Here is a 12351-nt window from a genome sequence, read left to right as displayed (position 1 = left end):
GATATGCTGTAATAGTTATGCAAATGTTTAGTGTCAAAAGAATTCAAGCTTTTCAAAATATTCAAGATTTTCAAGAATTGGTCAATTAATATTATTCGAAGTGATGCCATTACTACTTCTATTTTGACATTTCGGAAAACAAGCGGGAAAAGGATTGCACACGAGCCTAGACGAGTCTACGCGAGCTTCCACGAATTCGCACGAATTTGCTCAAACTGTAAAAGCTAATACAGTGTGTGTGTGTCACACAATTAAAGCTTTTTACTCTATTTTATCACTACCATTATTATAAATTATATGAACATTATGATTGAAATATGTCAAGGTATTAGGATGAAATAGAGAGAAAAATCATATTACATTTAGTATTTAATTAAAATATTTATATATAAATATATATATATATATATATTCATTGTGTTAAATTGAAACAATACATTTTTGTTAATTCATGAGCAAATCAGTCAAGAACCAGCAAAAATACAAGTGCCTATAATCTAAATCTTCTAAAAAGAAAATTTTTGATAGAAATTGATTTATATAAAATTAAAAGAATAAATGTAGTCTATAGAAACACATATTTTTTCTTAAGATTTTATTTAATGAAAATAAACTGATATTATACGAAATATATTACTCTTTCAGTAATAATTATTAAAATATTATATCTTAAGAATGGTAATTAATATTTGATAATATTATAACACATATGTCCTTTATGTATGGACAATATTAATGTACATGATCAGATTTATTTACTACAATAATAGAATAATCAAAGTGATTATTGATTAATATAAGATTGTCATAATGAATCCATTATTCAAGATCCTCTTTTTAAACTGTTGGGGCAATATTTATTTGATCATTGGAATATGTATGGGTTTAAGTCTTAGTTTGTTTATGGTACCAGTTCATGATTTTGAAAATGAAGAAAAAGTAGAATACATATCTCAATTATCACATACACATGAGGCTAGTGATGAATATGAACCTAAAGTAAATATAGCTAATAAACCATTGCAAGCACGAAAGATACCAAAAATGTTTACACGTCCAAGGTATTATTCTACAGAACTTGGAATTAGAGAGAAGCTCTTTGTAGGAATAATAACTAGCCGAATGTATTTGTACAGTAGAGATATTGCAATAAATAAGACAATTGCACATTTAGTTGACAAAGTGCGTTATTTTATCTCAATACCAGAAGGTGTTAAACCTAATGTATCTCTTCCTGGTATAGTAGGCTTTACAGATACCAGAAGTATTTTAAAACCTTTTCATGTTATGAAATACATTACTGATAATTATTTAGAAGACTATGACTATTATTTTTTAATTAAAGATGTCAGTTATATTAATGCTAGAAAATTAGTTGACTTCGTATCTAAAATTAGCGTGAGTCAAAATGTTCATGTGGGTATACCGATCGATACACAAGCCTATTGTTCTTTAGGTAAAGTATAAAGTTTATTCTTTATGTAATAAAATAATATACATATATCTAAATGAGACTATTATGATTTCTAGATTCTGGTATTCTTTTGAGTAACTCTATAATTCAAGAAATTAAAACTAATTTAGATTGGTGTGTACAAAATACATACTCAGATATAGATGATATTAATTTTGGACGTTGTATTGTGCATTCTTCGTCACTTCCTTGTACAAGCCTAATGCAAGGACAAACATTCTTATCAACGAAGTTAAATTCTACATTTAACTTTGAACAAGAGTTATCAAAATTACTTCTGCGAGAAAATTTTTTAAATTCACTTACTATTCATCCTATTTATGATCATCTCAATTTCTACCGTTTTCATATGTACATAACGGCGGTAAGAATGTTATTAATAAATTAACCCATTAAATATATAAATTAATTTTTAGAAAAAATACATGAAAAAGGGAGACACTTTGTTTCAGATGAAATCTATTAATGGTCAGCGAAAGATCTTTGATTTACGTAATGCTATTTTACAAACTAAGCATTTAACACCAGAGCATGAACATAATATATCATGGCCTATTGGTAATCAACCAGGAAATAAGCCTTTAACACGTTTCGATGTTTTACACTGGGCATACTTCAATGAAACGCATACCTTTTTTGAGACTGACTTTTTAAATATACGAAAGTTAAAAGCAGATGCTAAATTTGATATAGATCATATAATAAATACAATTACTAGTAAAATAATTATGGAAAATAATCAAAGGCTAGTGTTCAAAAAATTGATAAATGGCTATAAAAGGTTTGATGCGTCTAGAGGAATGGATTATATTTTTGATCTTTCTTTTATTGAAGTAGCTACTGGGAAAGAATTATATAAGAGAGTGGAAGTATGCAAAACATTAGGAAGAGTTGAAGTTATATCAGTTCCGTATGTAACAGAAAATACAAGGATTAATATGATATTAATTGTTAATATAAACAACAAGGAGGATGCATTGAGTTTTATAGAATATTATGAAGAGAGTTGTATGCAAAAGAAATATAAGACTTTTCTTATGCTTGTAAGTATTATTTGAATATTTATTAATGACTTTTTAAAGAATCAATAAATAAATAAGTTTACAAATTTTGCAGGTTCTTTTATACAACGTTGAATCACCATCAAAAGGGCAAGCAGATATATTTTATGGTATTAAAAAATATGCTTTAATGCTTTCAGAGAAATATAAAAAAGACCAGTCAAAGGTTACATGGCATTCAATTCGTTTACCAATCGTTATTTATGATATTGAAATAGATCCAATGCTTCAAATTGCTGTCACAGATTTATGTATTAAAAAGTTTTCCCCTGAAAGTTTAATTCTCTTTGTTGAAATTGGTATGGATTTGAAATTAGATTATTTAAATAGGGTATGTAAAAATAAAACAGAATGATATAACAATTATGAAAATATTACATTTTCATATATTCATTTTATAGGTTCGTATGAATACTATAAATCAATATCAAATATTTAGTCCAATTCCATTTGTTGCTTATCATCCTGATATAATATATACTGATGCTAATAAACACGCTGAAGTGGATATTAATCATAATTATGGAAGATATGATGAATATAATTATAATAACATTGCGTTTTACGTTAAAGATTACATTACAAGTATGTTATAAAATATGTGTACGGGTTAAAAAGTTTTGAGCCTAACATAAAAACAATTTTTTTTTCGTTCAAGCTCACTTTTATTTTTCGACATAGTCTCAAAACTTTTTAACCCACCCTCGTATCTCATTTAGAATTAGCTTTAAAGTAAATATTATTATTGTATGCAAAATGTTCTTCTATTATGTTTCAGTGAGAAAAGCTGTTGAAACGAGTATTCCATTAGCTCGTTCTGATAAAGATATTGTTACTCTTTTAGAGTTTTCAAAGCATAATCCAATTACTTCTATATTTGACATGTTTGTGTCTTTTACTGACATACATATACTACGTGCAGTAGAACCAGCATTGAAAATCAAATATAAAGATATACGATGTAATAGTACTTTTAATCATGATACTTACACAACATGTGTTAAGCAAAAAAATATTCATTTAGGTCAACGCAGTCAACTTGCTAAACTTATATTGGATTACAAAAAAGATCGAAATTAAATTTGTTATCATATTTAATTGTTATCACAACTGTATTTTGTGAATAAATATATTATATACCTACATAGGAAATATATTAAGATTCAAGAATCTTAGTTACTTTTAGTTGATTTTCATGGTTCTACTGCTTTTTTCTTTATATTACTCAATGTTATTGTTTGTATAGGTAAAGATTTAGTTGATGTATAAAAATCTTTTTTAAAATTTATCTTGAATTTAAAACATAAAGTTTTAAAGATTTATATGGTTGAAACTATTATGTGCTTACATCTAAAATGTGTATTACACTTGAAATAAGATAGAGTAATTAACTTGATATATGACATATGTTGATATTGCCAAAGCTAGAACTATACAATGAATATTATATTCATTATATTTTTATTCAAAAGAATGTATTTTTTATATAAAGTTTTATTCATAATAAATGAAATTACATAATAATAGTTATGCTGTGTGTAATTGTACACTTACATATTTTTTAATATTTGAAGAGATTAAGATTAATATTACAAATTGCATCTTTTGTGCATATATGCAACCAACGCAATCACTCACACATGCTTACATGTAACATACATGCACACATTTACTCAGATTGTACATATAAATTTTAAAGCCAGTTTCACCCTTGATTGTTAAATGTGTCCCTCATCACAGTCGCTGATGTAACTCAACATATATAATACGATCTTATTTAATTTCCTTTTATTTATAACATCGCATTATAATTTGTAGAGTCTTAATACTTACCGTGTTCTTCAAAGAAACATATCCGTGCATCTTAGTTCAATCTACTTCTCTCAATAAATTTAAATTGAAAGTTTATTGGAACTAAATTATACCCGGAACACGATAATGCATGTCTTTCCTTAAAACTTTTAGATAACATAAGAGTATATACATAAAATAAAAGAAAATAAAAAGAATATATAATAATAATAATAATAATAATAATAATAATAATAATATTAATAATAATAATAATAATAATATTAATAATAATAATAATAATAATAATAATAATAATAATAATAATCTCTAATAAAGCGTCGCTTATGTGTTATTTATCGAGTATTTCTAAAAAGATTACTAATTTTATTACAATAACTAAATTATAATCATAATAACCATCATTATTGCGTCGCAAATTTGTCTAAAAATCATATATTCTAATTAATATAGGATTCCCTTATATACAATATATTATTGTAATATAGAGAATAATACAAAGATATTAAAATAATGTATACTAATGTTGAATAATTGCGCTTCATTATTTTTAACTGTAAAGTCAAACTTACTAGTTCTATATTAAGGCAGTAATTATTTTTGGAACTGAATTTGTGCATGCGCTTGTACGAGTTCAGGTGTACCTAATGATGATTAATTATAAATGATATATTGATATGTGATAATGATGATAATCTTGTTATAAATTCGTTTGTTTTAATGGAAAATAACCAAATATTTAAAAGTTAAAAATGTAATTTTAACGAAACTGTTTACAAATTAGTTGAATTTACTTATAGCTGCAACAAGCACATTTGTAGATTTTTAAATATGTAATTTTTATACTACACAATTATTTTTAAGAGAATTAATTATGATGATTTTGTTCAATGTTTTTATGCTATTGTTAGGTACACCTTCTTAGTACAAGATATGTAAAATGTTTGTACCGTTTATTTGTACAAAGGTGGTTCAAGCAATCAAAATGGAATTAAGCATTATGTACTTTCAATTCAGATAAGGTAGCAGAAAGTGATGTTTGTTTAACGATTTTCTCACTAAACCTTCACTCTACAACATTCTTTTATTACTTTATATATTCTTTTGATATGTTTCATTTATTTTTACAATTATGCTCGATTACATATTAGAACAAATGATTTTAAAAAATTTTTATCACTGACAAGTGATGTGAATTTAATATATATATATTTTTATCATATTATAAAATCATATTAGAAAGTATCATAGAAATAATATTTTAATACTTAGTTGTTTTTCCACATTTCTCATTCTTACAAATAATTAATTTACTAGTGTAATTATGAACCACCAATGTACTAAATCTCTCCATTTTACGTAAGTGGAGTGTTTACAAATTCTATCTCAAATATATTCATAATTTAATCTTACTTGCTATTTTAAAATGTTATACAAAATCACAGTAATATACATCTATATATATAACAATATTATGTTGCCCGAGCACCAAATTAATTTAATTAGGTTTGTGATTCTCTGCAATCTTAAGTGAATTTTAACATTTATATTAAAACAAATATATAAATAACATTAAAATTAATAATTAATAAAATCTTGATACTTGATTTGCAAAATTACATTAAATGTACGGAAGTTTATTAAAGTAAAAATGGAAGAAATATTATCTACCATACGTATATATTGAATTATTAATGCAAATCATAACATAAGCTTGACATCTGCATATCAGATATTCTCACATAGTAATAGTTTTCACGATATATGTGTAATTAAAAAACAGTTCGAAACAATAAATAAATATTTCATTAAAAAAATTTACATGTGTGTCATAATTATTGATTGCAGATTAGAAAAGATTGCAGCAGATTTAGACATTTTAACAATCAAGGGTTCTGCTCCTTTAATTCATAAAATGTTCAATGATGCGTGTCAGACCATTATATAAGCAATATTGTTTCACAAATTGTAATCACGTGAGTAAGCATCCTTGTAATATACTATACTATGTATTAAATATGTTGTTCTTTTTCAAGGTATATAGAAAAACTGTTTCTTTTTTTCAAGGTTAATTATGATATTCTATAAAGGAAGCTGCAAAAATTTATGTAAAGTGAATATACTCTAGGATTTTACATTTTATTCTTTCGTTGATCTGTTGAGTGAAAAAAATTAATTTTAGCAAATAGTTTAAAGGAGACAACATCGATGCCTCCTGCGCCCAGAATTACCAACTCTCATACGTTTTCTTTTTTCTTTACCTCTGTGTTCTTTATCTTTTCGTATTTCTCTTACCTAAAATGTACCAATGATCTTCATAAATATGTACTACTTTAATATATACAATTATGAGTTTATGACACTTTGGTAGCACGCAATATCATATTCCAATATTTTCCAATATTTTATAATAATTAACTCACCAGAGTATAAAAAGCATCATCTACACCCATTCTAGTTTTTGCAGAAGTTTCAACAAATGGTACTCCATATTGGCGTGCAACTTCTCTTGCTTGTGTCATATTTACTGCCCAAGATTGTTGAAGATCGCACTTATTTCCAACTAATACCATTGGTACTTCTTCTGCATCTTTTACTCTTTTTATTTGTTCTCTATACGTACCTATATCCTTTAAGGATAAAAATAACATATGACTAGCATTTGTACGTCATGTCATGATTAATATCTTATATTATGATTTTTGTCTTTATACATAGAATACAATGTGGAGTACATACTTCAAAGCTTTTTGCAGAATTAACAGCAAATACTAATAGAAACCCTTCACCAGTCCTCATATATTGATCTCTCATTGCACTATATTCTTCTTGACCAGCTGTGTCTAATATATCTAAAAGGCACGTTTCTCCATCAATAACAACCTGTTTAACAAAATATTTATCATTAATAAAACAGCTTTCGAACTACATTAATGGTTGACCATATAAGTAAATCGTAGTGTTTTATTAACGAGTTAAATTAAACTTACTTGTTTCCTATAAGAGTCTTCTATGGTGGGGTCATATTCATCTACAAAGTGATTTTGTATAAGTTGAATAGTTAATGCGGATTTTCCAACGCCACCAGCTCCTACCACTACGAGCTTATATTCCGTCATAATACCAGTTCTTGTTTTAACATAAACTGGTACATCCAATGGAAAACTTTGGTTACTTCTTAAAATATCTATAAATCATATAAATAATATGTAAATATTATTTTCTATAAATTATTAGTATATAATAATTTTCATTTAATTCTCATCAAAAATTTTTACTTTCTTCAGATGTTTAACATTTATTAAGTTTAATTAATTTTTATTATTAAGATTAAATATATATTGAATAAATATAAAATAAATATTCTATAGTACGTAAAATGATTTATTTCTTGTTAATATTCTTAGAGTCGGATATGATAATAAATAATAAATAATATAGTTTCTTGAATGGGAGGATATAAACAAATGATTAAATAGACAAAAGCTAAGATACATATATATATACATAAATACATATATATAAAGCGCCAAAAAAGACTATAATAAGGAACTAACGCAATGAAAGAATAATTTACTGAAATAATACAATTTATTAACCAATAGTAATTTAAAGCAGTCAGGGTGCGATAAGCAGATACGAGAGAAGAAAAAAGAAGTAAAATTGCTATGTAAAATATTTTTTTTTATTTCACGTACACTCACCAAATTTATGAAATTTAATCCTAACACTGATTAAATGATCACCTTCTAGGTTTATACGTTAATTATTGATCATTTATTGTTATTTATCATGGGCAAGTACCATACACCCATTGAACAGAGTAAGATGCCATAAGATGTTATGCAGCCACGCCAACGTACTTAACTATTCGCAGAGGAAAGATCAGATATATTGTTACGTCCCGGCAGATCATGGCTTCGAAATCAGTGTGTAAGAAAATAGAGTTCTCTATCGGTAAAATCGATCTCGCTCTTAGCTTAGTGTCAAAGAATACAAAAGTACATAGAAGCTCACAAGTCCACTTTTCGCGTAACCACAATCACCTTAGTTAGTACCCTGACCACCAGTGGGCGAGAGTAGGTACTTAATGCGATGACGATACAAACTATCAAAGAATACAGTTATGACGGGTACAATCTATCAAAGAATACAGTATTCTTTGATAGTATATAATAGTATATGATATATTCTTTGCTAGTTCAAATAAACGATTTTATATTGTGGAATCGTCTTCTTTCTAAGATATTAATTATATCTTATACACTTTGTTTATTCTTTACTTTTTCTTTGATTTAAATTTATTCTTATGTACTCAAACACAATATAATCAATCAAAAACAATCATATATCATTATTATTTCATTGATTTATTTTATTTAAAAAATATACATATATAGATGTCTCTCAATTCTATTCATTTTTATTTTTATATATTCGGACGACGTGATAAATAAATCGATATACTTTTTTACGAGATTTAAAAATTCTAATCATTTAGAATTTATATTATAGATTCTTACAAAGAGTAAATAGGTTTATATGATAATTATATTCATATTTCGTATAAAACAATTTATTTTTATTTTCATATAAACAAAAATTAAGAATAGTATTTAACCTAAAGCACAGTCAGACGCTCTGAAATGGAAAAAGCATTTATACCTTTTATCAATATTTTTAAGTATGGAAAGAAATGAGGACGTTTCTTTCACTTTTGATGTTTTTATACAATCGTATAAAGTATATGTAATACAACCTATTATTGTTTTCAGTTCACCCTAATTGCTCCTTCTAAACAAGTATATGATATTATTAAAGATTCTATGATCATCTTTTCATACATTTTATTCTTTTTTTATAATATTTAAAAAAAGATAACTTACTATTTAACTTCTATGACTAATGTTCTTTGTCATATATTAATGACAGTAAATGAATTATACAAAAGAATCTCATTTCACTTTTTAAAGCTGAAGTGATTCAGAAAATGCATTAAACAATGAATTAAAAATTGTTAAAGTATTACAACTCTTCGTTTTTAGTTTTAACAGCTTTACCCTTACGGTCGTAGCCTTTAAGCGCATTAGTAGAATGCTTAGCAATATATTTAATAAAGTCTTCTAATTCTCTGCCACCTTCGTATTTAACAGGTTTATCTTTAGAGTCTTTTGGTGCCCAGAAAAGAGTTGGGAATCCTCTGACTTCGTATGGTGCTGGAACATCATTAGCTGTGGCATCGAATTTCACTATTTCAACATCTTCATTAGCCAATTTGTCTCCCAATTCATCAAAAACAGGTGCAAGCTTTTTACAATGACCACACCAAGGAGCATAAAATTCAATTAACGTATCTTTGTCGTTATTCGTAACAATTTCTTCGAAGTTCTTTGCTACCGCAACTTTAACATTTCCATTATTATCTTCAGGAATTGGTTCAGATTTCAGATATGGTTCTAATTCTCCAGCTTCTAATGCTTTTACAAACTTTTCAAAGTTATCCAAAGAGAATTCTTCTTTAAGAACAAATTTCTGGCCTTGTGCGTCTTTCGCCAGAACAACTGGTTTATCACCTTTTACAAAGTCTATGCCGAAATCATTCAATTCGTGTTGGAAGTCATCTTTGGAAGAAATGGCAAAATTGAAAGAAGGATAATCTTTCGCAACTTTGAGAATCCTGTTACGCCAGTAATTGGTACCCTTAGGATTTTTAACATAATCTACACTGTAGTAAGCAACAATCAATGGGTTTTTAAATTCCGCTGAGTTATCGCGAGTACGAACACCCACAATGCCAAAGCTGTAAAAAAAAAAAACATTAATATTTCGCGTATTGCATACTTTCAAAGAACGTATTTAGATAATATATATTTACATATATAAAACAAAAATAAACTTACTAGTTTTGTGTGATAAAATTATGGATGTCGTTAATGGTATCACCATTTTCATATTTAACACTATTAGCCTCAAACTTGTTTTGAAGTAATTTTGGCCGATATAAGACAATATTATTCCTTGAAGAATATCAAAAATAAAATATATATTAACAATATTAAATAATAATAAAATTAATAGTTTATAACTGTGAAATATTTCGTACTCACTTTAAACCTTCTTTGTCTAGTAACTTTTTGGCAGACGTATGAGCAAATCTAACTTTTTCTCGGAGTTTCTTAGAGACAGCATGGAATGCAGCTGACAAAGGCGAATCATCTTTCTCAAAGTAACCTATGACACCTACTTCATTAGAATCTAAGAATGATTTTAGACAATCTTCGCTAACTAATTCTTTTGATGCTGGACCAACTTGTGCCTAGAAAAATGGTAATGTCAGATAAACATATTATTATATATATTTACATATATATTTATCATATCTGCTTAGATTGAATACAAATAATAAATTACCTTCATATATTTAACAATGCCAGGTGCTTCTCTGGGTCCATTGTAATCTCCAACCAAATCACCATTTGCAAAAATTTTTAATGTAGGGTATCCACTGACAGAATGTTTATTACATGTTTCTTTTCCACTTTCTGTACAATCAACTTTAGCAAATGTGATTGGAGGATCATTACCTATAAGAAGTTCAGCAGCTTTTGCATATTCAGGCTTTAAACGTTTACAATGTCCACACCTAAAAACAAAAAAATATTATGGTTTACAATCAAGCAAACAGAAGTAATTAATTTTACTTTTTTTCATTGGGGAAACAAAAATGTATACATAGCGGACAATGAATAAACTTAAAAATAAGAAAACCAATTAAATAATGAAATCATTTTTCATTTAATTTATTTAATAAAAAAAAAAATACATATTTATGTCTTGCCAAATTTGATACTGTGATAAGTAAGATAAATACAAAAAGAAACATTAACAAATTTATCATTTCGCATTAAAAGATTTAATTTACATAAAAAGAAGGGTGTCGATGGTTTTATTATAAGTTAAAATAACAAAAAAATAATCTAATAATAAGGTGCATTGCCATTAACAATAAGTCCAAAAATACGATGGCTAGCCGGTATTCGATCTGTGTAAAATTTGACATTGACGCAAGCTCACTTTTTCATTTAACATTTTTTTCAGAAATAATAACAATCGATGTTTAACATATTTTATTTTTTGTATGATTTAAATATGTAAAAATAATAGAAACGAGGGTATGATTACTTATTGTTTCTTACCATGGTGCATAAAACATGACAAGTGCATTTTCATGACGTTTAAGTTCGTCCGTGAAATCATCATCGGTTAATTCAAGAACGTCACTTTCGGAAGCGTAAACATTTAGAAAAAGGAAGCTAATAAAAACGAAAATTTTAGGTAGCATCGTGAAATTAACAGAGCTTCTTTCTTATCTGTTCCAACACACCTAACTATCGGAGAACTACTGGTTTACGAAGACGTGGCTTCGTTAAAAAGTAGCCACCGAAGCACGAGACCCGGCGCATTGCTGTCGTTCGCTGATTGGTCCACATATTTCTCCTCTCTTTGTCGTATTTATCGGAGATGAATACAAGTACATAGATTGTACTATTATAAAAATATATGACTTTAAGCAATTTTGTAAGTATCTTTTTTAATTGTAAGCAAGAGAATGGTGTTTAATCGTTATGGTGAAATTCCATGAAATTAAAGCTAATTATTTTTATCTAACATTATTCTATGATATGTTTTTGTTTTGACAGCATTATTCCTGTCATTACATGACACTATTTTATCATGTATTTACAAATAACACACTTTGAACATATTGTTTGTTGAAAAATAAATGTGAATATGATACGATATTTATGATATAGAAATATATTTTATACAGATAGTGATGCAATCATTTCATACATTTAATTGTAAGTTCAATAAAAATCTGATCAAATTGAAAGTAGTAACATACAATTGTAGAAAAATTTTCAATACAGTGTTTCGTATCATTGTTTTCAGTCTATTTTTATTCTATGATAGTATAACAAAGTCTAATAAAAGAATATATTT

The 12351-nt window shown here is 26.7% G+C and overlaps 3 protein-coding genes across 3 annotated transcripts; 1 reads left to right on the top strand and 2 right to left on the bottom strand.

Annotated features, from left to right (window-relative positions):
- Nucleotides 1-645: 645 nt before the first annotated feature.
- On the top strand, nucleotides 646-3931 carry LOC122522282 (chondroitin sulfate glucuronyltransferase). The gene is made up of 6 exons (XM_043643200.1): nucleotides 646-1456; nucleotides 1531-1838; nucleotides 1927-2517; nucleotides 2591-2866; nucleotides 2937-3120; nucleotides 3314-3931. Exons 1-6 carry the CDS (start codon nucleotides 811-813, stop codon nucleotides 3613-3615), a joined length of 2307 nt encoding a protein of 768 aa, XP_043499135.1. The 5' UTR covers nucleotides 646-810; the 3' UTR covers nucleotides 3616-3931.
- Nucleotides 3932-6434: 2503 nt separating this feature from the next.
- On the bottom strand, nucleotides 6435-8259 carry LOC122522281 (ras-like protein 1). Its single transcript, XM_043643199.1, has 5 exons — nucleotides 8052-8259; nucleotides 7338-7534; nucleotides 7087-7230; nucleotides 6771-6977; nucleotides 6435-6642 (listed from the first exon to the last, which is right to left on the bottom strand). Exons 2-5 carry the CDS (start codon nucleotides 7464-7466, stop codon nucleotides 6538-6540), a joined length of 585 nt encoding a protein of 194 aa, XP_043499134.1. The 5' UTR covers nucleotides 7467-7534; nucleotides 8052-8259; the 3' UTR covers nucleotides 6435-6537.
- A 648-nt stretch (nucleotides 8260-8907) lies between these two features.
- Nucleotides 8908-11817, bottom strand: LOC122522278 (protein disulfide-isomerase A3). Its single transcript, XM_043643193.1, has 5 exons — nucleotides 11544-11817; nucleotides 10759-10990; nucleotides 10455-10663; nucleotides 10248-10364; nucleotides 8908-10147 (listed from the first exon to the last, which is right to left on the bottom strand). Exons 1-5 carry the CDS (start codon nucleotides 11687-11689, stop codon nucleotides 9373-9375), a joined length of 1479 nt encoding a protein of 492 aa, XP_043499128.1. The 5' UTR covers nucleotides 11690-11817; the 3' UTR covers nucleotides 8908-9372.
- Between the last annotated feature and the right edge of the window lie 534 nt (nucleotides 11818-12351).

Source organism: Polistes fuscatus, unplaced genomic scaffold (assembly GCF_010416935.1).
Source record: "Polistes fuscatus isolate 324 unplaced genomic scaffold, CU_Pfus_HIC Scaffold5, whole genome shotgun sequence".
Lineage (NCBI taxonomy): Eukaryota > Metazoa > Arthropoda > Insecta > Hymenoptera > Vespidae > Polistes > Polistes fuscatus.
The sequence above is the reverse complement of the archived record's forward strand: the minus strand, read 5'-3'. Positions and strand labels throughout refer to the sequence as shown.